General features: G+C 50.2%; 1 protein-coding gene across 2 annotated transcripts in view; it reads left to right on the top strand.

Moving 5' to 3' along the window:
* LOC146812807 (alpha-2-macroglobulin-like protein 1) overlaps positions 1 to 25644 on the top strand; it is a 747116-nt gene that overhangs the window by 182985 nt on the left and 538487 nt on the right. For both annotated transcript variants that reach the window (XM_085619917.1, XM_085619918.1), the window contains exon 8: positions 25299 to 25419. In XM_085619917.1, coding sequence (XP_085476043.1) covers positions 25299 to 25419 — 121 coding nt within the window. The remainder of the gene's footprint in view (positions 1 to 25298; positions 25420 to 25644) is intronic.

Genomic DNA, 25644 nt, shown 5'->3' with positions numbered 1-25644 from the left:
CCCCATACACACCATTACTACCATTAGTAGGCTGGCCCAAACACACCCGTTTTTTTACTCCTGCCATGCTCCAGGAATGGACATCCAGAGACATTGCCGAAGCAGAAATATTATTCGAAGAGGGACAGCTTAGGCCGTACCAACAACTCGTGGACGACTATGACCTCCCCCCAGGTCAGTTCTTACTGCACTGCCAACTCCTCAGCCACTACCGACCGTACTACGACCTCACATTAGGGGAGCCCCCCACACACCCAGTTCTTCACACAATATTACGAATGGGAGCAGGCCGCCATATTACCACATGGTTGTACAAATCGATCAGGGAATTTGCACCTCCACTACTAGAACCCCTGCGGACTCTCTGGGAGAAGGAAGCGGGACGGTCATTTCACGACAATGAATGGGAGAGGGCGATTGAATTCCCCAAAAAAGTATCTAGGAACGCCCGTTTTAAGAATATACAATTTCACATTCTACATAGGGCTTATCTGACACCAGCACGCCTTCAGCGCTTCTACCCCGATAAGACTTTCCTTTGCCCTCGTTGTCAGGCGCAAGCGGCAGATTTTTACCATATGTTTTGGGCCTGCCCGGGTATCCAAGCCTATTGGTCGTCTATTCACACGATGCTTCGAGACCTCACCGGACTCACCCATTTAACCACCTGGAAGTGTTGTGCATTAGGCACAATCGGATGGAGGAAACGTCACAAAATACCCCTACGCTTTGTCTCCCTAGCCCACCTACTGTCCAAACGCTGTATAACTATGCACTGGCAATCCCCTTCGGGCCCCCCGATCGCAGCATGGGTGGGGGTGGTGCTTAAATGGGCTACAGCTGAGGATGACGCAGTGCGCGAAGAAGAAGCTGAAGGTATACGTAAAACCCCAATTTCTCTGGAATGGGCGCTCCTGCTACACCAATTCAAACAGTCCCGGTCCCAAGAGGACCCGATCACTGGCCGGCTACCCCCGACACCACACAGCTACCTACTGTGCATGCCTACATGGTAGGGGACCCCTCCCGATTACTCACGCCTCCCTAGGGATAGTCTTCCGCTCCCACTCACTCGACACACTGACCTATCCCCTGTACCTGCCCGCACACCCATATCTTCCTTAGCGAGATGCAGCTGAACCGCTGAGTAGATACCCGAGAAACCATGACATCTGTCTGGCCCAACCACCCAGAATCCCATGACGACCCCTAGTTTGGTCCTCACCCCCGGTTTTCTTTTTGGCAAACACCTGCTACAGCACATACAGCATCTACGCGAAATAGACGCAAATGTAAATGTCTATAATGATAATAGCTGATTTAGATGCACATGTACAATATTCATGCATACAGAATGCATATGCTCAACGACTGTAATAACAAATGCCAATAAAAAGAATTTACAAAAACATTGAATTTACACTTGTCAGGACGTAATGTTAGACCAGCATTTTGTAATTTACTTAAGACAGACCTCAACTCGGAATCATGTTCCTCTGCACTGGTTCCATAAACGAGCACATCATCTTGATAGACCTTTACACCCTTCAACTTTCAAAGAATGCCCTCCATCACCCTCTGAAAAACTGATGCAGCTGATATTAACCCAAAGGGCATTCTTAGAAACATAAAGGTGCCAAACGGTGGAATACGGTCGCTCTCCGCGCTAGCGGACGCGCTTTGCGGAAGCGCCTCGTTCAGCGCGGAGTCACGCCGAGTCAGCCCGTCCTGCAGCCCGTCCTCAGCGCGGAGTCACGCCGAGTCAGCCCGTCCTGCAGCCCGTCCTCAGCGCGGAGTCACGCCGAGTCAGCCCGTCCTGCAGCCCGTCCTCAGCGCGGAGTCACGCCGAGTCAGCCCGTCTGCGCCCGTCCTCAGCGCGGAGTCACGCCGAGTCAGCCCGTCCTGCAGCCCGTCCTCAGCGCGGAGTCACGCCGAGTCAGCCCGTCTGCGCCCGTCCTCAGCGCGGAGTCACGCCGAGTCAGCCCGTCTGCGCCCGTCCGCGCTGAGGACGGGCTGCAGGACGGGCTGTCCCTCATTATTATGCCCTTCGACAATCAGACTCAGGGTGGTCGTAAGTACATCTACTCTTCCACGACATTACTGTCTTTTCGACCTTGTACCCCCATATCTTGTTCCTTGTGCATTCTGCCTTGCCATTATTTCACTTGTGCTGGTTGTGGCTTCACTACTGGTAAAATGCAGCTCTCCAAGACACAGCAGAGCGTTAAGCACTATAGGGGAAAAAGAAAGCCCACCAAGGGCCCTATCACCTCCCCGTCCCCTCTCCATTTCTGGAGCCTAAATTGTAGATCGCTCCCTAGGAACAAACTAAACATCTTCGATTTTATCACTGAGGAATCACCTGACGCTCTGTTCCTGACCGAGACTTGGATTCAGGCCAGCTCGGGTCCGGACATTGCCGCAGCCGTCCCTCCTAACTATGTTGTGCTGCATCAGGACAGACCCTTAGGTAAAGGTGGTGGAATTGCTATCATTTATAAATCTATCTATCAATGTAAACTGGAACCTCTACATCTCCCAGGTAGTGAGGCTGCACTGTTCAAATTGACGATTAATCCTCGAATGATGCTCTCCGGTCTGCTAATTTATCGGCCGCCCGGAAATGCCGCACCTTGGATTCCCTCACTTATTGATTGCTTATCAGCAACACTACTAAAATCTAATAATTTCACCATTCTTGGTGATTTAAACATTCACTTCGATGATGTCAACAACCCCCTCAATAAAGTCCTTCTTTCTGACCTTGAGGTTTTTAACCTCAAACTCTGTAACTCTGGAGCCACTCATAATGCTGGCCATCTTTTGGATCCAATCATCTCTACTCTCTCATTTGACTGTACCCACTCTGCCCGCCCGCTTGTCTGGTCTGATCACTATGCGGTTCACTTTGTACTACCACCTGCTTTATACTCTGCCAGGGTCCATGCGGATGAAATTAAATCATCGTATCGCTGGGACAAGCTCAATATAGCCGATTTTAACCTGCGTCTAACTGAGTCTATTCCATCCTCCATCAATACTGACCAGAATCTGAATGTTTCCATCTCTGATTGGCTGACAGATGCAGTATCGACTCTTGTCCCTCAATCCAGGAGCAAACATAGATCCTTGCGCCCACCAGCACCCTGGTATTTAGAGGAGCTGAAAATCCAACGCTCCAAATGCAAAGCCCTGGAGAGGAAATGGAGGGCGTCCTATTCAGCTTCCTCTAAAGTGATCTACAAAGAAGAATTAAAACTCTATCATTCAAACTGCAAACGTGCTAAGGCCTCCTACACTGTTTACACAATCACTTCAGTGCAAAACTGTCCCCGAACTCTTTTTGCCACAGTTAAAAAACTCACAGGAGCTGATACTGTCCCCGCACTGCCGGCTTTAGATGCCACACAATGTAATGCCATTGCAGACTTTTTTGTATCTAAGGTTGAGGGCATCCATCAATCTCTTGCTTCCCTTCCCTCTCCAACTGATTCCTCTCTACACGGTCCGTATTGTAATACCTCCACCCCCCCCACTGAGTTTATTTTCAACTGGACACCATTTGACGACTCTTCTTTCCTATCCTGCTTAAAAAGCATCAGGTCTGGATCTCCGCGGGACCCAGTCCCCATGAAGATACTCAAACAACTTGACCTTGAACCACGAAGATTCCTAATGAGGCTATTAAACGTCTCGCTTACCGAATCTCGAGTGGAACAGGACTGGAAACATGCCATGGTCGTCCCCCTGCTTAAAAAATCTGGTGCTGACATCACAAATCTTGCCAACTTCAGGCCTATATCCCTGCTTCCAGCCTGTTCTAAAATCCTAGAACGCCATGTTAACACCCAGCTTAATGAGTTTGTTGAAAACATGGGATATCTCCATCCGTCCCAATCAGGCTTTCGCGCTAATTACTCCACCGAATCCGCACTCCTAGGGGTAACTGAGCGACTCCGACACGGTATGGATGGCGGTGAGACCTTTGCGCTGATTCTTCTTGACTTAAGCGCTGCTTTCGATACCGTGTCCCACTCCATCCTATTGGAGTCTCTCGGTTCCCTCGGTGTTGCTGGATCTGCGCTCGCCTGGGTGTCCTCATTTCTTAATGAGCGCACCTTTCAGGTTTTCTCAAACAAAGCTGAATCTGCGATTCATTCCTCTGCCTACGGCGTCCCCCAAGGGTCTATATTGAGCCCTCTGTTGTTCAATATTTACATCAGACCACTTGCTTCCATTGTAGAGGACGCCGGTCTGTCTATATACTCATACGCAGACGACACGCAGATTGTGTTCTCTTTGTCTAGCAGCAGGGCTCAGGACACCTCTGCCCTCAAAATCGGCCTCTCTCGCGTTGCAGCTTGGAATCAAATGCATCTGTTAAAGCTCAACGGAGACAAGACCGAGGTGATCATACTAGGCAAACAAAAAGATCTCTGGGGTCCACGACATTGGCCCAGTGACATGGGTCCTCTGCCTACCCCCGTGCCTGTTGCTCGCAACCTCGGTGTCCTAATCGACGACAAACTCTCGATGAGGCAGCAGGCAACTAAGGTCGCTGCGATCTGCTTTAACACCCTTCGCTGGTTGCAAAAGATCATATGGATGCTGCCTGAGTCCACTCGTAGAACTGTCGTACAGGCCCTTGTGATGTCCCATATCGACTATGGCAATGTGCTTTATCTAGGAGCAGATAAAGCTACAATCAATAAACTCCAGGTTGTACAGAACTCAGCCGCCCGCCTGCTGCGTAATGTCCCAAGGAGAATGTCCGCAATGCAGGCTCTACGTGACCTCCATTGGTTAAAAATCTCGGATCGAGTGGCCTTCAAAACTTTGTGCATCCTCTTCAAAATTCGCCAAGGCTCCGCTCCGGCCTACTTGCACAATCTTGCGCAGCCATATCAGCCTGGCCGCCTTTTGAGGTCATCCAATAGTGGCAATCTTGTGATTCCCAGAATCCGACTGGCAAAAATGGGAGGCCGTTCATTCGCATATCTGGGCCCCAAGATGTGGAATGCTCTCCCAATGGCGCTTAAAACAGAAACCAGTCTTCTGGCTTTCCGCAAAAAACTGAAGACCCTCCTGTTCTAGTTCCAGATTCCTCCGGTCTAGTGTCTCCCTCTTGCAATTACTTGTTTTCCGATTTCTCCTCCAGTCTATCCCTGGCGCCGGGAAACCCACTGCGGGTAGCTGCGCGCAATATAAGTTCAATAAAATAAATAAAAATAAATAAATAGTAAAGGTAGTGTACTCTTGACAAGAAGGATGTAACTTAACCTGGTGGTAAGCAGAGGTCAAATCCAGAGAGGAAAAGTGTTTCGCTCCCTCAAGGGAACAGAGCATCTCAGAGATGTTCGACAGAGGATAATGGTCAACAACCACTGCTCTATTAAGTTCCCTCAAGTCAATGCAGAGTCGAGCCTCTCCATTAGCCTTTCGAGCCATAACCACAGGAGAGACCCACTCAGTTGCCTCAACCTCTTGAATAATACCTTTCGCAAGCAGCATGTCAAGTTCCTTCCTTATACTATCCCTCACGTAGGGCCTCATGTAGGTAAATAAATTTTACCGGTTCTTAAATACCGAGCCGTACCGAATCGGTAAATTAGAATCGGTAAGTTATATGTAGGTAAAAATTCGGTAACAGTTACCGATTCGGTAACATTCGGTAATCACGAATCGGAATTCACCGAATCGGTAAATACCGAGGTGGTATTTACCGAATCGGAAAATACCGAGGTGGTATTTACCGAATCGGAAAATACCGAATCGGTATGTACGGATTCGGTAAATAAAATCACATGACTTGACGAAACAGCTAATCCTGTGCAACGACAGCCCACCCAACCAGGAAGTGCCCACACCCAGGCAGGTGTACATAATTAGCCGAAGTGGCCACACCCAGGCAGGTGTACATAATTAGCCGACCCTGGAGAGGCTTGGAGTGCAGAGGAGAGGCAGGGAGCCGTTGCATGTGCGAGCGGGTAAACGAACAGCATGTCCAGCCAGAGAACACAGAAAGACGGAGGGGAAAGGAGGAGGAAGCTGAAATTTAGCCCCAAGGAACTCCAGGTGCTGGTGGAGGAGGTGGTGAAGCAGCACCAGAAGCTGTTTGGAAGGCAATCCCTGCAAGTGCCTGAGGCGGAAAAGCGCAACATATGGCTGGCCATCCAGGCGCAGGTCAATGCTGTGGGAGTGACCCACAGGGACATTGAGGTCCTCAAAAAGCGCTGGTATGACCTGAGGATTGTAACCAAGAGGAAGATGGGCGACATCCAGAAGGAGGCCAGCCAGACCGGAGGTGGAACCAACAGGGCACCTGCCCTCACCGAACTGGAGGAGCTGGTGGCGGCCACAATCGAGCAAGAGAGCGTCGTGGGTCTTGGGGACGCCGACAGCTCTGCCAGAGCCGCAACACACCAAGGTAAGACGAAAGCACAGCAATGTAGCCCCCCCTACCCCTATCCCACATCCCCCATTGTGAAACGAGAATCACACTGCAGTCCACACGTGTCAGTGCAGACAGGCAATGCATTCCGGGAGATGTAGTCAGGGCAACACTAACCATGACGTAAATGTTACAGGGCAACAAGGCATGTCACGCACTCGAGGCACAAGGAGACAGAGGACATATTGGAATGTGAAATGATTGATTGTGACGCTTGCAATGCAGCCCTTTGGGGACACTGAGCCAATGTTGTATTTCTGTCCACAGATGTGACATCATGCAGGACAGGGCATGCTGCAGGAGAGACGGCACACCGGCCACAAATATCACCTCTAGCCAGCACAAGTTCAGACCAGGGAGCAGGCCCACTGGCAGCCGCACCACCAACACAGCCAGCCTCGCCGCACCCAGAGCCAGCATCACCTCACCGAGAGCCAGCATCACCTCACCGAGAGCCAGCATCACCACAACCAGAGCCAGCATCGCCACTCATGTTCGAATCACCGGCCACATCTCCGCTTGCAGGTGTGAGAATGAGGAGGCGTCCAGCAGCCAGGCTGCGAGCCTTAGACACCTCGTCAGACGACAGCATGGGCCCAGAAGACCGCACCGGGCCCCAGGAAGGGAGCCATGCCACTGTGCCCCACACCTTACAGGCAGCACAGACGGGAGCAAGAGGGCGCCGCAGGTCGCGTGTCCAGAGTCCACCAGCACCCACTGACGGCCATGGTGTCTTCTTGGGGCTCGAGGGCCAAATGTTGAAACAACAGCGCCTGCAATCAAAGGCAGTCATGTCAGTCCAGAGGCACATGCGGGTGATGAAGACAACATTAGTCAACATGGACAATAACATTAGCGGCATGGCTGCGGGCATTCGGGACATGTCCCAGTCAATCCAGCAGTTGTGCAGCAAATTAGATGCTGACATCGAAGCACGGCGCCGGGAACGCCAGAGAAGGGACACTACCAGCAGGGCACTCAACCGTCTGGCAACTGCGACTTCTCTACTGTGCCGGCGCTCTGTGACGATGCAGGAGGGCCTAACACAGTGCTGCAGCGACCTGTCTCGGGGGATGGTGCAGGTGACAAGTGCACTAGGGGTGCTATTGACTAGTCAGGCGTCGACAACTGCTGCAGGGGATGCTGCGGAGAGCATCGACACCAGCAGCAGCATCACACCCCCCGTCCCAGAAGCACGCAGGAGCAGCAGGCGGCTTGGGGTTGGCTCTAGTGAGGATGCACAGGCCGTGCAATCCACCACTGCAGCGCGTATGCGCAAACATTGATGTAGCCCTGCTAAGCCACTTCCCATTGGGTGACGTAACCCTGGACATACTCCTTGTATAGATGGTATATTGCCTGATTGGCCTGTTCATGTGTTCATGGCGTGGTGCCACATTAAAACTACGTCAGGACTTCTCACAACTCGCTGTGTCCCCTCACTTACTCAGAAATAGTTGCATGTGATCTCTGCCCGTCTCTCTCTCCCATCGATTGCAGTTGGCACTCTAGCTGCGTTGCCCTCTGGCTGGCCTGACTCATCCTCGTTGTCCTCAAAATATGTTAGTTCCACATCTGTACCTTTTTTCGTGGCAAGGTTGTGCAGCATTGCACAAGTGGCAATAATCTTGCAGCAGGTGATGGGTTTGTACTGGCGTGCGCCTCCGCTCTTGTGCAGGCAGCGGAACCTGCTCTTCAGTAGTCCAAACGTGCGCTCCACCACATTGCGTGTTGTTTTATGTGCCACGTTGTATCGTCTCTCACTCTGGGTTGCTGGGTGTAGGTAGGGAGTGAGGATGAATGACCGGCATGCATATGCACTGTCGCCTGGATGAGTAAAAGGGAACCATCAGTAACATGCCTCTATACACTATGATTTGCAGGTTTCAAGGGGCGTCACTGTTACTTACCTAGCAGGTATCCCTCTCCGAATTCTCCGGCACTCAGTCGTGTGTAGATCCCACTATTCTGGAAGATGTAAGAGTCGTGGGTGCTCCCAGGAAACTTTGCAACAATATCTGTGATGATGTTCCCTGCATCACAGATCACCTGCACATTGATGGAGTGGGTGGACTTCCTGTTCCTGTAGATGTGCTCTGTATCAGCTGGTGGACAGATTGGGATGTGTGTACCATCAATACAGCCGATGACATGGGGGAACTGTGCCATGTGATAAAAGTCTGTTTTTGTTTTCTGCAGTGCAGCCTGTGTGTTTGGGAAGCTTATGTAGTGGTGCATTCTCTGCATCATGGCATCCAGGAACTTCCTGAAGAAACGTGACAGGCAACTCTGGGATACCCCACCCACCGCAGCTATCACCACCTGATAACTGACGGATGCCAACAGATGTAGGCTGCAGAGCACCTGCACATGTGGGGGTATGGCGTGCGCCCTTCTTATTGGTTGGTCCAGGAGTGGGTGTAGGTCCCTGATTAAGTCCATGATGGTTTCGGGGTGTAGCCTGTACCTCTCATGTATCTCTGCATCAGTCAGCTGGAATAGTGTGATGCGCTGTCTGTAGATTTGTTCCTCCCGTCGCCACACCCTCAGTCCTGCTGCCTGTAGACGTAGGCGCCTTGCAATGACGTACATGGCGGCCATGTTGTCCACGCTGTTGCATTTTGGGATTGCCTATATGCATTGTTGATGGTTACCACCTGCTTTCAATCCGTGTTAATTACCGACTCTTATTTACCGATTTTCCTGGATTTCTTAATTACCGAGTGCTCCTACATGTCATTTTAAATTTTACCACTTCATATTTACCACTTCATGTTTACCGAATCGTTAATTATGTATTCGGTAAATCTGATTCGGTATTTTGGAATTCGGTAAATATGAATCGGTATTTACCGCCTCATATTTACCGAAAAGTGGTTTTTGGACTCCTACATCTCACTTGTCTGACTACCGGTCGGTAACGGCATTTTTACCGAAAATCGGCCGTTACCGACCGGTATTTGGCTACCTACATGAGGCCCCTAGTTTTTTAATACAAATCTCATACTCATTTAGAGACGCTGAGACACTGTCACTGAGTTCAGGTAGGTTTTCAAACACCTCTTGCCCCTCAGCTCCCAAACAGTGCATGAGTAGAGAAGTTTTCCTCTCCGCACTGAGGGAGGTACTACATACCCGCGCATAGTGAGCAAAGACCTTCTTCCTCTTTTGCCAAAGAAGAGGTGGTTCACCTGGGGAAGCAAGGAAGAATGGTGGTGCCGTAACATTTTGCATGATTGCACTAAAGAACAAGATTTAATAAGTAAGTAGTAAGTGAGGAAAAGTAATCTAACACAACAAAGATACAAAATGTGTACAAAGGCAAAGGTTGTAATAGCTGTGTGTGTCAGCGTAGTTATATAATGGGCAATATTCGACACTCACACTTGAAGTACATACAGCTGTGTGTGTTAGCATATCTTTTAATTTGCGTACAAAGGCACAGGTTGCAATAGCTGCAAGGTTGTAATAGCTGTGTGTGTCAGCGTAGTTCTATAATGGGCAATATTCGACACACGCACTTGAAGTACATTCAGCTGTGTGTGTCAGCGTATCCTTTAATCTGTGTGTAAAACCATGAGAACAGCTGTGCGTGTCAGCGCAGGTATAATGACACGCGTACCTAATGAATCAATTGCTGTGCGTGCCAGCGCATAAGCGTGTAAAGACCAGAACAGCTGTGCGTGTTAGCGCAAGTAAATCATTTAGGGAATCCGAAGTGTGACACGCAATCAACTGTGAGCATAAGCACTTACATTTTTAAGTCAGAATCTCAGTAACACTACTTAAGATGGCCACCACATAGTAACGTGATGACGTCACTGTTGGTGAAGAAATGAGTCTTCAATAGTGTCTACCATACCCGGTATCCATACACCTAAAATGTTTGCCGCGTGTATGCATGATGATGTTGTGGGCACGTGATGACGAGGAGCCAGGCAGCAAAATAAAGCAGGGCCCAAGATGGAGTGTAAAGAGAACTGGAAATCTTACTTTCTCAGAACATATGCGCACTGTCCCCCGGCCGCACAGAACGCTGTGCACATACCTCCAAGGCGCAGAAATCAACGCTAGCAGACCTGATGACAACGGTGTGAAGAAGGGTTTCACCAGGACAACGTCGACCTTTTCATCAAGGCTTGGCGCAGGAGCAGAGAATCTTTCCGTGTACAATTTCGAAGTCAGCTGTAGACAACTGGAGATTCTTTCTCTCTGTGCTTCCGAAGTCAGGAAACGATGTTCACCACAACAGGATATGAAGATAAGTAGGTGAGATGCTCTTTTATTTTTAAAGTTTCTGTTGGGGTCTCTGTCAGCACATGAGTAGCTCGTCGCCAAATGTGGAAGCAGGGATCAAGAAATTGCAATGAAAAGTTGTAGTTGGTAGAAGTAAGGCTTTATTTGCTTGAGAAGAAATACAGAAACCCCATCCAGCAGCTGATGAAGAGCAACTGCTCACACAGTTCAATTGGTGCTAGGCCACCCTCACCACATTCTAGAACAGGAGCTTGTAGCTGAGAAGGAGCAGGACACCACAGCACCCCTCCACAATCTCCCAGCCACACTGTGTCTCCCATCTGCATGAATCCACTTCCACGTGCCACTACACCACCTGGTCCAAGGAGCCCTCAGGCTTGTCAAACCACTGATAGCTCTACCTCAGCTGTTCCGCTCTCTCCCTGGTCAAGTGCCCCGACAGTCCTCGAGACACAGACAGCTCCCAGTCCGCCTGACAGCCAAGTCTGAGTGTTAGGCACCCTCACACCCCTGTCTCTCACACAGGTGGGCCTGTACTGCACATTGTTACCCCCTGACTGTGTTGCTGACCATGGAAAGGTACAGTCGCACACATTCCCTGTGCAGCTTCTCATGGACATACTCTGCACTTCGTTTTTGCCACTGGCCTTGTTGCTCTTTGCTGTGTTCAAGTATTCCCTGTGCAGCTTCTCATGGACATACTCTGCACCCTGAACTGGCCACTGGCCTTGCTGTTCTGCCCTTGCCTGTGCAGCTTCTCATGGACATACTCTGCACTTTGCCCTGCCAACTGGCCTTGTCATTCACTGCTGTGTGCGCCTTGCCTGTGCAGCTTCTCATAGACATACTCTGCACTTCGTTTTTGCCACTGGCCTTGTTGCTGTTTGCTGTGTTCAAGTATTCCCCGTGCAGCTTCTCATGGACATACTCTGCACCCTGAACTGGCCACCGGCCTTGCTGTTTTGCCCTTGCCTGTGCAGCTTCTCATGGACATACTCTGCACTTTGCCCTGCCAACTGGCCTTGTCATTCACTGCTGTGTGCCCCTTGCCTGTGCAGCTTCTCATAGACATACTCTGCACTTCGCTTTTGCCACTGGCCTTGTTGTTGTTTGCTGTGTTCAAGTATTCCCTGTGCAGCTTCTCATGGACATACTCTGCACCCTGAACTGGCCACTGGCCTTGCTGTTTTGCCCTTGCCTGTGCAGCTTCTCATGGACATACTCTGCACTTTGCCCTGCCATATGGCCTTGTCATTCACTGCTGTGTGCCCCTTGCCTGTGCAGATTCTCAAGGACATGCTCTGCATTTTGTGCCTTGTTCTTCTCTTCTCATGGTGCCTATCTGTTCAATAGTTGCTCAAGTTGTCTATTTTGTCAGTGTCCTTACTGAATAAAGTTATTTTGCTGTGTGTATATGGTTTACTATGCCACATGGTCTGTTTGCCACTTCAACATAGTCAATGTTTGGGCTCACATACTCTCTTTTTTTCAGGGGTGGCAGGGTCTTCAGTTCTTCCTGACCCAGATACTTGTGGTGGCAATGGTGTCAATTTACAATGGTTAGCAGTAGTCATTTGCTTATTTAGTTCATGTTGGCTATATTGTACACATGTCAGTTTGGGGGGCACTGCCAGCACAGAGTGGGTTTCTGCACACAGTATTGCAGGCAGGCTGGCCAGGGTCATCATGTATGTGTGTTCTTCCTTTATGTGTGCCCAGTGGTGTATGTGTGTGGTCATCTTGTGATGGCCAGTCATCCTAGTCCCATGCCTTACTTTCCATGTGTGCTCTTGGATGGTGAGGTAGTGTGCAGTGTGAAGGGGGTGGGTTTGTGGGGAGTGTTGATGTGTTCATGCCCCTGCATTGTCAACTACACACATGTGTCACCCACGAGTTGTGTGCCTGTTGTTTTGATTGCTCAGCCCTGTGGATGTGGTTGTATGCACATGTGTGAGATGTATGTTGTGCACTGTGCAGTGTGTTGGTGTGTCCTTGCAGTTCTGTCTGACTCCTACTTGTTGTTTTTGTCACTTGTGAGTATGCAGAGTGTGTGACTGGCAAGTCAGTGTTGTGTTTTGTTGCACATCCATGTGTTTTGTTGCTGTTTGTGGAGACTGTGCAGACCTGCTGTTCCACACTGCCATTGTGGTTGTTTTCTCATGCATTACTGTCACATGGTGCCTTCTTGCCTCCAGTGTGGCATATTGTGTGTGTTGACATCCCATCCCCTATCTGTGCTTTAGATGCCTACCCATTGTGGGTGTGCACTCCCTCTCTTTGTGTATGGTACACTCCTACCATGTCCCTACTGACATGCAGTACACTTCACTTCGGTGTCAGCTGTCCCCTTGGTTTACATGTATATGTGCCTCCCCATCATTTCATTTGTGACACTGTGCTTTGTGGTGCAGTTCTTTGGCCAGGGTCAATGTATCACTCAGGGCATTTCACCAATGGGTTGTATGTGATGTTCTTGTGCTGTTTTTCAGTCATGGTTGCTCCTATGCAGTTCAACTGTGTGTGCTGCCCAGTCCCCTGGTCAAGTTGTTTCCACCTTTGTGTCCCAGACTTGTGCATCTGTTGGTGTTGTGTTGGATGTGTGTGTGTTGGCTGTGTTGTTGCTTCACTTCCTGGGTGTGCCTTTGTCTTTGTGCTGTGCTGATTGGTGTTGTGTGGGTTGCTGTTCTGTCACTGATGTCTGGGTGTGGCTGGTAGGCTTGGTGTGTACACACTGCTTGTTGTACATGCAGTGCTGTGTGTGTATGTTGGCTTGTCATTGCCTGGTGTGTATCCCCTGATGTCCAGCTGTGTTTGCTATGTGTTTTTTCTGCCTGTGCATCTGTTGTTTGTTTGATGTGGCTGTGTTGTTCTGTGATGGTGCACTTCTTGTGTGTGTTGTGGTATGTTGTCTGTGCATTGTTCCTGAGTGATGAGGTTGTGCACTCCTGTTGTGTCTGTGTTCCCATTCTCTTTCCACAGTTTGGCTGTACAGGGCATGTCTGTTGTTGTTGTGGTTCTGTGTGTGTTTCTGTTGAGTTATGTGTTTGTGTGTTGTTTTTGTGCAGACATTTGTTGTGGCATCCCTGTGTGTGTGTAATGTTTGTGGCTACCCTCCAGGGTGTGTGGTTCTTTGTGTGTGTCTTGACTGCCAGCCTTCAGTGTGTTTGGCACTGGTGTTGTGTGCTGCTGGTGTGGGGGGGGGGGTATGTGTGTAGATTCCTACTGGTGTTTGTCAGTCATGGAGTGTGTCAATGGGCCCTGTGTGTAGTAGTGCTGGTGTACTCCTGTGAAGTAGTTGTATGGATGTGTGGCTGTTCACAGTTTGACTTCAGGGCCTTCCTGAAGAACCTAGGCCTTATGGGCCTGGCGGCGCAGGGTACGCCTTCATCTTCTGAGTTCACCTGCTTTGTTGAACAGAGACACAGGGCACTCTGTTAAGCGTAGAAGATCAGGTTTATTAGCTGCAGCTAAGTACAGTTGTCCCAGAAGTACACTCGGAATGTTCTTAGGAGACTGCCACTTTACTCCGTGGCGCACAATCTTTTATAGCACATAGATAGCATAAGATTAACAAAGAACACTCTCAATACATACATGGTTAACCAATGAGAAAAGTTTGAAAACAAGACATAACCAATGAGAAGAGTTTGAAAACAAGATACCAAGTAACCCAAAGCCTCTCCTCCAACCGTGTGTGTCACCCCTCCCCACAAGTCAATCAATGATAGTGTATTTACAGGTGGCAGGGCACATTTGTATGCCTTGGAGGACAGTTGTGAAATGAGAGAATACAAGTAGAGAATAGCGAAGGCCAGAAGATAAGATAAAGTCAGGAAAGAATGGTGCGAACCAACAAACAGTTGAGACAGGGATCAGTCGGACCAGACGGGGATTAGTGGACTCAGCCAGTCCCTGACATCAGTCTCGTAAACAGAGGCAGGAGGTTATTTTGACACGTCGCAGTGATCAGCAGAAAAACTTCATTTATTGTGCTGCCTGAGTGACGGCAACACAAAATGGTGGTGGGACACAAAATGGTGGCTAAATACAAGCGAGATCGAAAATCGAATTTCCTCATTCCTTTTATCCTTGTGCCTATACGTGGTTTGCCTTGCAGTCTTCCTGGGTTGTTGCACTGAGCTGTCTGTGATTTGAGTTCACTCACTGTGCCAGCCATGTGTGATTTGATGGTCTGAGGGTGTTGTTCTCTGTTCCTTGTCTTGCATGTGATGTACACATGCTTGTTGTGTGTCTCCATGGCCTTCCATTTGTGTGCAGCTCACTTTGGTTTCCCTATTTGTTGTGCTCCATTGGTGTTGGCATGTGGGGTGTGTATGTGTCTGTATGTCAGTCTGTGGTATGTATGTGTGACTGCAGGCTGTGTGTCCATTTGGATGTTAATTCCTTTTATGTGTTCATTTGGTGCTTGTCCTAATTTTTGTTTCCCTGAGTGTGGTGGTGTGTGTGTCTCCCTGGCCCTGTGCTACTGTGCTGTGTGTTGTGTGTTTCCTGTGCTGCCACTGCTGCGGTGACGTGACCGGGACATTGCTGCATGATGGCGGTAGCTGTGTGTCCAGGATGCAGAGGGGTGACTTGGCGGAAGGTGGGTGATGTGTGGGTGTCCTTGTGGATGTGTCCCTGTCCCCACCAGGGTGTCTGATGTGGATTTGGACCCTGTGTCTGTTGTGTGTTGTTTTTTTGCGTAACTGCGGCGGCGTCCGTGGTGGTCCATTAGTTTCTGGTAATGTAGCAGGTACAGCACCGGAAAGACATGTAGAGCAGGATCCATGGCAGTCGTGACCGGGTGGTGTGGAGCAGGGCGGACGTCATTCCACACGACGGAGGGTCTCCATTGGCTCCCACCGCCGCGGTTACGGGCGCACTTTGATGGCGGTGCGCGTCGCACTGCGGCGGTCGGGAAATGGGCTATGTTTGGCAAAACACTGCAGGGAGAGCCTATAGAGAATATAGTGTTAGATTGGGTTAAAGTAGTTGTTTTGCTTTCAGACCAGGAGAAGGTATATTTAAAGACCCGCTCGGGTCTTACTCACATGTCAAGGATGCTCACTCGCCAGGAATTACTTTCTCGTGGCTCCGTGGAAAGTCATTTGAGCGTTCGGAGCTCCTATTTATATTACCCGCACCGTGAAAAGCCCGCTAATCCCGGAAAAAGAACACTAGAGTTATATTTTTTCTCAAAGATGGCCGCCGGGGATGTGCTGTTTAGTTCATGAGGAAAAGTCATACATCTTTTTTTTCCACTAGCCAGGTAACTTTTAATCTGCACCACTATCCCTTTCTTTGAACCAACCACTCCTGCCTTTGCACCACACATAATCTTTTCACTTAACTAAGTGCTCCCGCGCCCACGTAGGTTGCAGCCTGCCCCGCCCCGTAGAGGGACGGGAAGATCCCCATGATGAAGCATGACACTGAGGAACTCTTAGTATGTGAGCGGTATTTTAAAACCACTTAGAGTTTGCCCGCCAACGCCCCAGGAAATGGGACCGCCCGCTATGTGTGCGGCGGTCCCGCATGTGCAATTAGGATGCGCCTGCCACACTGGCGGGCACATCCCACATTTTTTGCATTGCAGCGGGCGGTGCTGTCAGCAGCACCTGCCACAATCCAAACAAGCATTGGCATATCCAATAGGTCTCGCCTTTGGGACCTTGTAAGTGCTTAGCTATGCAACAGTTGCATAACTAAATACTTATAAGGTTCCAAAAGCGAGACCTATTGGCTATGCAAAGCGGTCGCGAAAGTAAAAGTGATCGCGATCAAACTTCAAAGCGGCTGTGCAGCAGCGAAAGTGAAAGTAATCACGGTAAAGCGCTGCGCGCGCGCCCGCGCACATGCACTGTAGCTCTAGGCTGGCCTGGTAGCACTTTTTGGAGCCCTCTCAATAAGTCTCGCCAGACCAGCGCATGCGCTGGGTCAGGCGAGACCTAAAAAGGCACTTGTGCATTTGCATGCACAACGTGACAGGCACCGCGTGGTGCCTGCCAAGTCATCCATGCAAATGGTACCCCCGATGTGCCCCCCACCCCACCAACATCTTGGGCCCCCAACTGAGGAATCTGCATGCCTTACCACGGAATGGCTGATTCCTGCTGACATTGTAATATTGATGGCGGTGTCTAGCAGACACCGCCACCATATTCAACCCTTTTCTGCTAGGTCGACTCGTCGACCGGGCAGAAAAGCGGCAGACGGTCTTCCCGTCCCCAGCAGTACCCCCCGCCAACATAATATGGCACGGGGGAATGGGAGGCGGACGGGGGATGATGTTGGGCGGATCGCCACCGCTATGCGGGCAGTGGCGATCCGCCCGACATCATAATAGACCCCATAGTGTTTCCCATGACAAATGTTTGGGTTAAACACAATTTTCCCAACACTATAGCTTTCCAAACAAGGAGGGATATACTGTAAAGTGGTAGAATCTTTTTGTTGTATTAAGGTTTCTAGAGGAGGACGATTCTACTTTCACCCCTCTTCATTCCCTCCTTTGTTTTTTTTTTGCTTGAACTGGCATCATGCCACTAGGAAAACATCCATCATCTCTAGAAGAAGGTCATAGGTTTGTAAAATCCAGCTCACAAGTGTGAGGCATGATGGTTTAAATTTGGATGGTTGGGATGAAGCAACTGGCTTTTGCTCTAAGTTGTTCTTTACCTGCCATCATCATCGGAGAGTGCTGCTGATCTGTATGAAATAAGTCTTAGCACCATGAACGCTTGGTCGAGTCCAAGGTGATCAGGGCCCAGTGTAATAAATGTTTCTGTTCAATGTTCTGAAGAACAATGGTTGAAGGAAAGGCACCAAGGAACGGAAATGCCTACTGCAGAGGGTCAGCGTCACCTACAGAATCTCTCTGGAGGCATGCAATGGATGCTTAGAGTACATGAAAATCACTGTTGTCCCATCTTGGTTTACCCTTATTGTATTTCCCCATTTAGCCAACTACACTTCACCATAGCACAGAAGGGTACAGTAGCAGAAGGATGACCTGTTCTCAAATGTACAACTGCCCCAAAGGCAACTGTCTGAATGGCGCGCCTTTAGCAATCCAGAGCCACCCAGCACGCCACTTAAAGCTGTCATTTTCTGGAAGTTTGTGTGCACAGTCCACATATGTTGCACCCTCTTCAGCAGTTCTCTGCCTCGCTTTTCACGTCAGGCTCTCTCATGCATCAGTTCATCAGGGCAACTGGATGTATGCGGCACCATGCATCTCCCTCCTTTCTATGCACGGCTCTAAGGAATCTTCTGCTGGAGACAATCCCGCGTCCTGGTCCAGTCAGTGTTTAGAATCAGTTCTGTAGTTGATGTTTGCTTACAAGTGGATACTGCCATCACTAAGGAGGCGCATGAGCATTCCAGAAAGCTAAGAGCCTGGTGCAAAGGACAAATTCAGAATTATCCTCCACAAGTGGTATGGTTGTGTGTGATTACTCATAGTTAGCACATTCTCTGTTGAAATGGGTTTGTGGAGAAGTAGCAACAGCAACAATACTTGAAGATTCACCTGGAGGTTTGCTTGGGATTACTTGCAATGGCTTGTTTTAAAACTGGGCATAGGTACATTGTTGAACGCCTTCACACTTGTGCACAAACAGGGCTAAGCATTTTAAATATTACTTACATATAGACCAGGACTTTCGCAACCCACCTAAATTCGGCTCGCAACACACCAGTGGGTCCCAACCTACAGTTTGGGAAGCGCTGTCCTACAGCCTTTCTGGACGAATATGCGACATTACATCAAGGTGTTTACACCGCGATACCTTTACAACGCAGGTATTAAAGCGCAAGTCGTTACAACGACTTGCGCTGGAGGGTGCTGGACTTAGGAATAGTATGATTTACTATTCCAACTCCAGCCTACGTTACAGTAGGGACGGTGTTGGAATAGTAAATCATACTATTCCTTGTCTTAGAGCGGCATCCAGTGCAAGTCATTGTAATGACTTGCGTTGTAATACCTGCGTTGTAGAGGTATTGCGGTGTAAACACCGCCATATAACTGATAGATCGCTTTCAGGACATCATCTCACACAGACAGTAGCTGCCTCTCAAGCAGCTTAGTTCTAATATCCATAGACTGTTAGTGCTAGGATATTTATTACTGATAATAAGAGAGAGTGTTTAAATATTTTGAGACTTTAATGGTAATGCAAACACTCCAGGTCCCCACACAGAGGTTCCTAGAGCAACTTTATTGGTTGAGATTTTGAGAACATGGCCAGTTTACGACTCTGTGTCAAGAGGTCCTACCTGCTGAAGACCTTTCATATTCCAAGAATATTGCGAAACTTTTTATCCGGTATAGAAATGTAAGGACAGCCCCCTTGAAACAGGTGCTGTTATCCTTGCTAAATATGGCACCTTCAAAGGAATATAGTTGCTCTCTGCAAACACAGATTCAGGGATTCTATTGGAAGGTCTAGTGCTTCTTCAATTGAGAGTTATTTAAGAGCTGCATTTTTGAACAGGGATGTATCAAGAATTAAAGCAATTGTTGTACTTCTTCACCTAAACCTCTACACGTTTATCATAATGTAACTTTTGTACAGCGCTTCATACTCAAATTGTTTAAAAGACTGCTGCATTTGTTAGGTATGGATGGTAGTGTGTGGGTTTACAGTATGGCATTGGTGAGCACTTAGGGGGATATTTACAATAAAATAGCGCAGCGTTGTGCCGCAAGCAATTTTGCTGCGCCGAGCTGCGTCATTTCAGAACGGGGGGATGTGCCGTATTTACAGGAATACAATGCACCCCTGTACTCTCGCCCTGCATCGTTGCTAAAATAGCAGCTGTGCGCCAGCACAGGCATCCTTGGGTGCCTGCGTTCCAGGGATGATTGTGTTTGTGCAGGAAGGAACACCTTCCTGCACAAAAACAATCATTAATGGTGTTTTGATCCTTCTATATGTGCTGCAGCAAGCAGCACACATAGAAAGAGCAAAAAACGAGGAGAAATACAAGTATTTCTCCTCGTGGCGCCACTTTAATGCCTCCCCTTGAGGGGTGTTAGTATTTGGTACTGCCTCATATTTACCAATCCTTGCAAATCTGGACCAGTGTCAAAAAACCATGGGTGTTGCTTCGAAACATCCACAGCAACACCCATGACACAACAAATACTGTATGAAAGATGGCCATATTTACAAGGTGCTGTGAATCCATACAAAGTGGCTTTGTCTGTCCTTGTAAATATGGTCCAGTAGACTTTGCCACCGGAGCGTCAAAGAAAATGACGCTCCGGTGGCGCTAGGGGTTTGTAAATATGCCCCCCAGTGTAGCGTGTGAGGCTAGGAGGGGTCTCCAATTATGCTGAAGCAAACCTGTAGTTGTGCTTAGGCTTGAAGTGAGGCAAAAGGAGTGTAAAGTGCTTGAGGATACATTGAAACTTCACTTGTCCAACACATGTATTAGTGGAGAATCAGGTGTGAGTGAACAGACCGACCTATACATATTTTTGGAGCTCCATGTGGTTGTGAAGGATCCATAATCTGTCTGATTGACTATGCCAACTCCTTATACTTCGGTATCCCAGCCTATCTTAACTACTGTTTACAATTGATACAGAACCAAGCAGCTAGGCTGATCTTGCTGGAAAACAAACACCAACACGTCTCCCCCCTTCTTAGGAAACTACATTGGCTACCCATATCACAAAGGTGCGCCTTTAAGATGGGCTGCATCATATTTAAATCTCTGAATGGCAAAAACCCTAAATTCATTGACAGCTTAATCACTAGATATATTCCTAATCGGAATCTGAGATCCACTCACTTGCACCTTCTGACAATCTCTTCTTTTAAACAGAAACGATTTGGCGGCTCTAGGTTTGCCTTCTTGGGCCCAAGGTACTGGAATTCTTTGCCCCTAGAGATCAAAAGCTGTACAAATATCACGACCTTCCGTAAATTGCAAAAAACATGGCTTTTCAAACAGGCATTCAACTAACCCACTGATTCATAATACCTTCGTCACCTATCCAAGAAGCGCCAAGAAACCAATCCGGTGTACGTGTGCTATACAAATCCATTATAACATAACATAACTGATAGAGATGCCAGAACCTGACAATCTGTACTGAGAATGATGGCCCAACCATTTCTTGAATGAAGAAAGTTTCAGAAGCAGGGCCAGTTGTGATCGGAGTCTGCGTTTTTGGCAGAAAGACAGTGCAAAGTTTGAAATGTAGAAAGAGTAGTCTAGGGCAGGGTGGGCAAGGTAGAGGGTCTGGTCCATGGGATAACAAGGTTGTCATGACCCTAATGCAAGGAAGGAAAATGTAACCCCCGGTTCCCTGTCAGATACTAAAGGACAGCCATAATTGGGGTGCAGTGGCACTCTAATGCTCATGATCCCCAGTAACGATAACTACACCCCTGAGCCTGAATGACTAACCAATTATTTGCACCTTTTGGCTTAGGTGATAGTGTGCCAAAAATAAAATGATATTAAAAACCCTTGTGTGCAAGAATGTTTGCTATAAGCAGCCCACACAGTCAGAGATGTCTTCCCCACTTAACTCTGGCTGGAGCATGTCTATAGTATCTTCTAGAGCAGAGGTGCCCAGCACAGATTCAGATCTATGCCTGACCTTTACAGTGACAGCTACATACATTTTATCTATTTATTTATTGTACCCTGGAAATGAGGCATCAATGCAAGCCCCAGGACCAATGTGGGTTACCCCTGACTTGAATATCCCTCTCCAATTACTTGCTCAGCAGAATCCATTCACCTCCACAATCACCAGAATGTATTCAGTTTCTCCTGATATTACCGCCTGATTTCAAGACCACTGATGTTACTCTGGTGCGTGACAAGAGCATGACATTCCTTTCCCATGCATTTACCAAGCTATTCCTGGGACAGGAATCAATCAATCAATCAATCAATCAAATAATTTGGAAAGTGCACTACTTACCCGCAAGGGTTTCAATGCGCTGAGGGTGGGGAGTGGGGGGGGGGGTGCTGTTGCTACTGGTCGAACAGCCATGTCTTGAGTCGTGGATCAGGAGCTTGAAGGAGATTCTTTTGTCGACGGGGAGCCAGTGCAGGTTCCTCAGGTGGGGGTGATGTGGTCGCGGCGCGGGACGTCGAGGATCAGGCGTGCAGAGGCATTCTGGATTCTTTGCAGTCTGTTGATGAGCTTGGTCGGGGCTCCGGCATAGAGGGCGTTTCCGTAGTCGAGTCTGCTGCTGACTAGGGCCTGGGTGACTGTTTTCCTTGTGTCTTTTGGGATCCATCTGTAGATCTTGCGGAGCATACGGAGGGTGTTGAAGCAGGTGGAGGAGACAGCGTTGACTTGTTTGGTCATGGTGAGTTTCGAGTCAAGGATGACTCCCAGGTTGCGTGTGTGGTTGGTAGGTGCGGGGGGTTTCCCCAGCGATGCGGGCCACCAGGAGTCGTCCCATGCTGAGGGGTTGGGCCCGAGGATGAGGATCTCCGTCTTGTCTGTGTTCAGCTTAAGGCAGCTATCCTCCATCCAGTCGGCGACGGCCTTCATTCCCTGGTGGAGGTTGGATTTGGCGGTGAGGGGGTCCTTGGTGAGGGAGAGGAACAGTTGCATGTTGTCGGCGTCGGAACGGGGGGAGGAGGACTCCCTGGGTTCTGCCGGAGAGGAAGGAGGAGGTCCAGTCCAGGGCCTTGTCTCGGATCCCTGCGTCGTGGAGTCGTGTGCGTAGTGTGCGGTGGCAGACGGTGTCGAAGGCGGGGAGAGGTCCAGAAGGATGAGGGCCACCATCTCGCCGTTGTCCAGTAGGATCCTGATGTTGTCTGTGGCGGCGATGAGGGTGGTCTCGGTGCTGTGGTTGCTGCGGAATCCTGACTGGGAGGGGTTCAGGATGCTGTTGTCTTCGAGGTAGCGGATGAGCTGGATATTGACTATCTTCTTGATGACCTTAGCTGGGAACGGAAGCAGGGAGATGGGCCGGAAGTTTTTGAGTTCGCTCGGGTCCGCCTTGGGTTTCTTCGGTAGGGCGTTGATCTCTGCGTGTTTCCAGCTCTCAGGTAAGGTCGCGGTCTCGAAGGAGAGGTTGATGATGTTGCGCAGGTGGGGTGCGATGGAGCTGCCGGCTTTGTTGAAGATGTGGTGAGGAAAAGGGTCGGACGGCGAGCCGGAGTGGATTGTGCCCATGGTCTTGATTGTGTCTTCGATGCTCACGTTGTCCCAGGTTGTCAGGGGGTTGTGGTCGGTGGGGTGTGGTGGGTCCGGCGTGTTGGGGCCTGTTAGGGTCGTCCGGGGGTTGAAGCTGTCGTGGATGTCGGCGATCTTGCGGTGGAAGAAGGTGGCGAGGGAGTCGCACAGGGCTTGTGACGGCGGGATGTCATTGGCGTTGGAGCTGGGGTTGGAGAGTTCCTTCACGACGTTGAAGAGCTCCTTGCTGTTGTGTGCGCTGTTGTCGAGGCAGTCTTTGAAGGAGGTCCTCTTGGCGGTCCTGATGAGGTGGTGGTGGTTGCGGATGGCGTCTTTGTGGGCTGCGCGGCTGCCCGGCGACTTCCCGCTGTCCCATATGTTCTCCAACTTCCAGCAGGTGCGCTTTGACGATAGGCGTTCCGGGGTGAACCAGTTGGCTCTCTTGCTGGTGTCTTTGAGGGTTTGTTTTTTCAGCGGGGCTAAGGTGTTGGCGCAGTTGTCCATCTAGTGTCTGAGGGTGCGCGCACCATCGTCGGGGTTGGAGGGGTTGGTCGGTGGGTTGAGTGCGAGGTTTGTCTGTAGTTGTACTTCGGTGATTTTGCCCCAGCGGCGACGGGGGATCTGTAGGGTGCGGTGATGTGCGACGGGTTTCCGGAAGGTGAAGTGGATGCAGTGGTGGTCGGTCCAGTTGGGTCCGGAGACGTGGCTGAAGGAGACGTGGGGGCTTGAGTTGAAGATGGCGTCGAGCGTGTGTCCGGCGATCTGGGTCGGCGTCGTGACGAGCTGTTCCAGTCCGAGGTTGGCGAGGTTGTCTATCAGGGTGGAGGAGTTGCTGTTGTTGTTGTTCTCCAGATCGAAGTTCAGGTCTCCGAGGAGGATGTAGTCGGTGGAGGTCAGTCCATGAGTGCTGATGAAGTCGGCAATGGCGTCGCAGAATTGTGGAAGGGGTCCGGGTGGTCTGTAGATGAGGGTGTCTCTTAGTGTGGTCTTGGGGTCCGTATGGATCTGGAAGTGCATGTGTTCGGCGGTGCTGAGAGTGTCGTCGGTGTTTGTTGAGACCCTGATGGTCTTTTTGTGGACGATGGAAATTCCTCCTCCGACTCCGTTGGTGCGGTCTCTGCGGGCGATCTTGTATCCGTCGGGGATGGCTATGGCGATATCTAGAAAGGAGGCTTCGTTCATCCAGGTCTCGGTCAGGAAGGCGACGTCTGGTGATGCGGTGTCGAGTAGGTCCCAGAGCTCGATGGCGTGGTTGCATGCGGAGCGGGTGTTGATCAGGATGCATCGGAGCTGGTTGTGTTCTGTCGTGGCGGGTGTCTCGGCATCTTCGATGCAGGAGAAGCTGCAGTTCCGGCAGGCGAAGGGACCATGGGTGAGCTTTGGGTGGCCCTGCAGCAGGGGAGGGTCCGTCCTGAGTTGAGAGCATTGAGGGTGCTGGCGTCGTATCGGAGGCGGTCTTCATGGCTGGTGTGGGGGTCAGGGGTTCTGGCGCTGGGCGCGGTCCAGGCGCAGACTGGCTTGCCTTAGGCGCGCCTTTGGCGCACCAGCGGCACAGCCGCGCAACGGCCACCATTTAAGGGGAGGTGGGAGGGAGGAGCAGCTGGGAGGCGGGAGGCGGGTGGCAGGGGGCAGCAAATGGGCACGGAGGGGGGCGGGGCCGCAGGGGATGCAGCGGCAGGAACGGGAGCGGCGAGGGGGGCGAGCAGGCACAACAGGGGGAACGGGATACAGAAGGCAAAAACGGGCAGCGGGCACAGAAGGAGCAAAAGGGCACACAAGAGCACGGGGAACAGAATGGGCAGCGGGGCACAGAAGGAACAAAAGGGCACACAGGAGCATGGGGAACAGAAGGCAAAAATGGGCAGCGGGCACAGAAGGAACAAAAGGGCACACAGAGCAGAAGAAAACGGTAATGGGGCAACAGGGCACTCAGAGAAACATACAAACCTAAGGCCACCACTGGCCACCAGGGATGAGGCGCAGGTGGTAGCCTGCGGGTGGAGGAGGGCCTCGACTTTGGCGGTAACAGCAGGAACGCAGGTGGAGCTGCAGCGGGGGGAGCGACCTACCTGGAAGGTCAAGGGTCGCTCTCCTCACCGCGCAGCGGCCGCCATTTAAGGGGAGGTGGGAGGGAGGAGCAGGCGGGAGGCGGGTGGCAGGGGGCAGCGAATGGGCACGGAGGGGGCGGGGCTGCAGGGGATGCAGCCACGGGAGCAGCGAGGGGGGCGAGCAGGCACAACAGGGGTCTTGGGGTACAGAAGGCAAAAACGGGCAGCGAGGCACAGACGGAGCAAAAGGGCACACAAGAGCACGGGGAACAGAAGGCAAAAATGGGCCTCAGGAGTAAAGAGGGTAACTCAGCTGCAACATATTAGACATTTTGGGATGCTATGCTTTGTGATTCCTAACACAATCTCTTTGGAACAGGTACACTTATGGCATGCCGGTGCACGGGACTATGAACGGGACGCTGTGCAATACACCTTATTACTACAGGTGGTTCCCCCCCCCCTCAAGTGAACCCGACTGCCCCACCTTTCAGGGTAAGGTGAGTATATCTGTTGGATATACCTAGTAGTTTATTCCCAAAGGAGAAAATGTACCCAGAGAATCTACAACCCCGAGAAAATAAAATGTAATCATGTAACTAATTAAGAAAACAGAGCAAGATAACCCAGGTGAAGATAATAGTGCTTCTGACGATCAGACTATTTTGGCAATCAATGCACAGAAGACCAAGGGAGAGGGCCTTGAACCTTAATATCCCAAAGAA

This window comes from Triturus cristatus, chromosome 7 (assembly GCF_964204655.1).
Source record: "Triturus cristatus chromosome 7, aTriCri1.1, whole genome shotgun sequence".
Lineage (NCBI taxonomy): Eukaryota > Metazoa > Chordata > Amphibia > Caudata > Salamandridae > Triturus > Triturus cristatus.
Note: the sequence above shows the minus strand (reverse complement) of the source record. Positions and strands in the feature narration are given on the sequence as shown.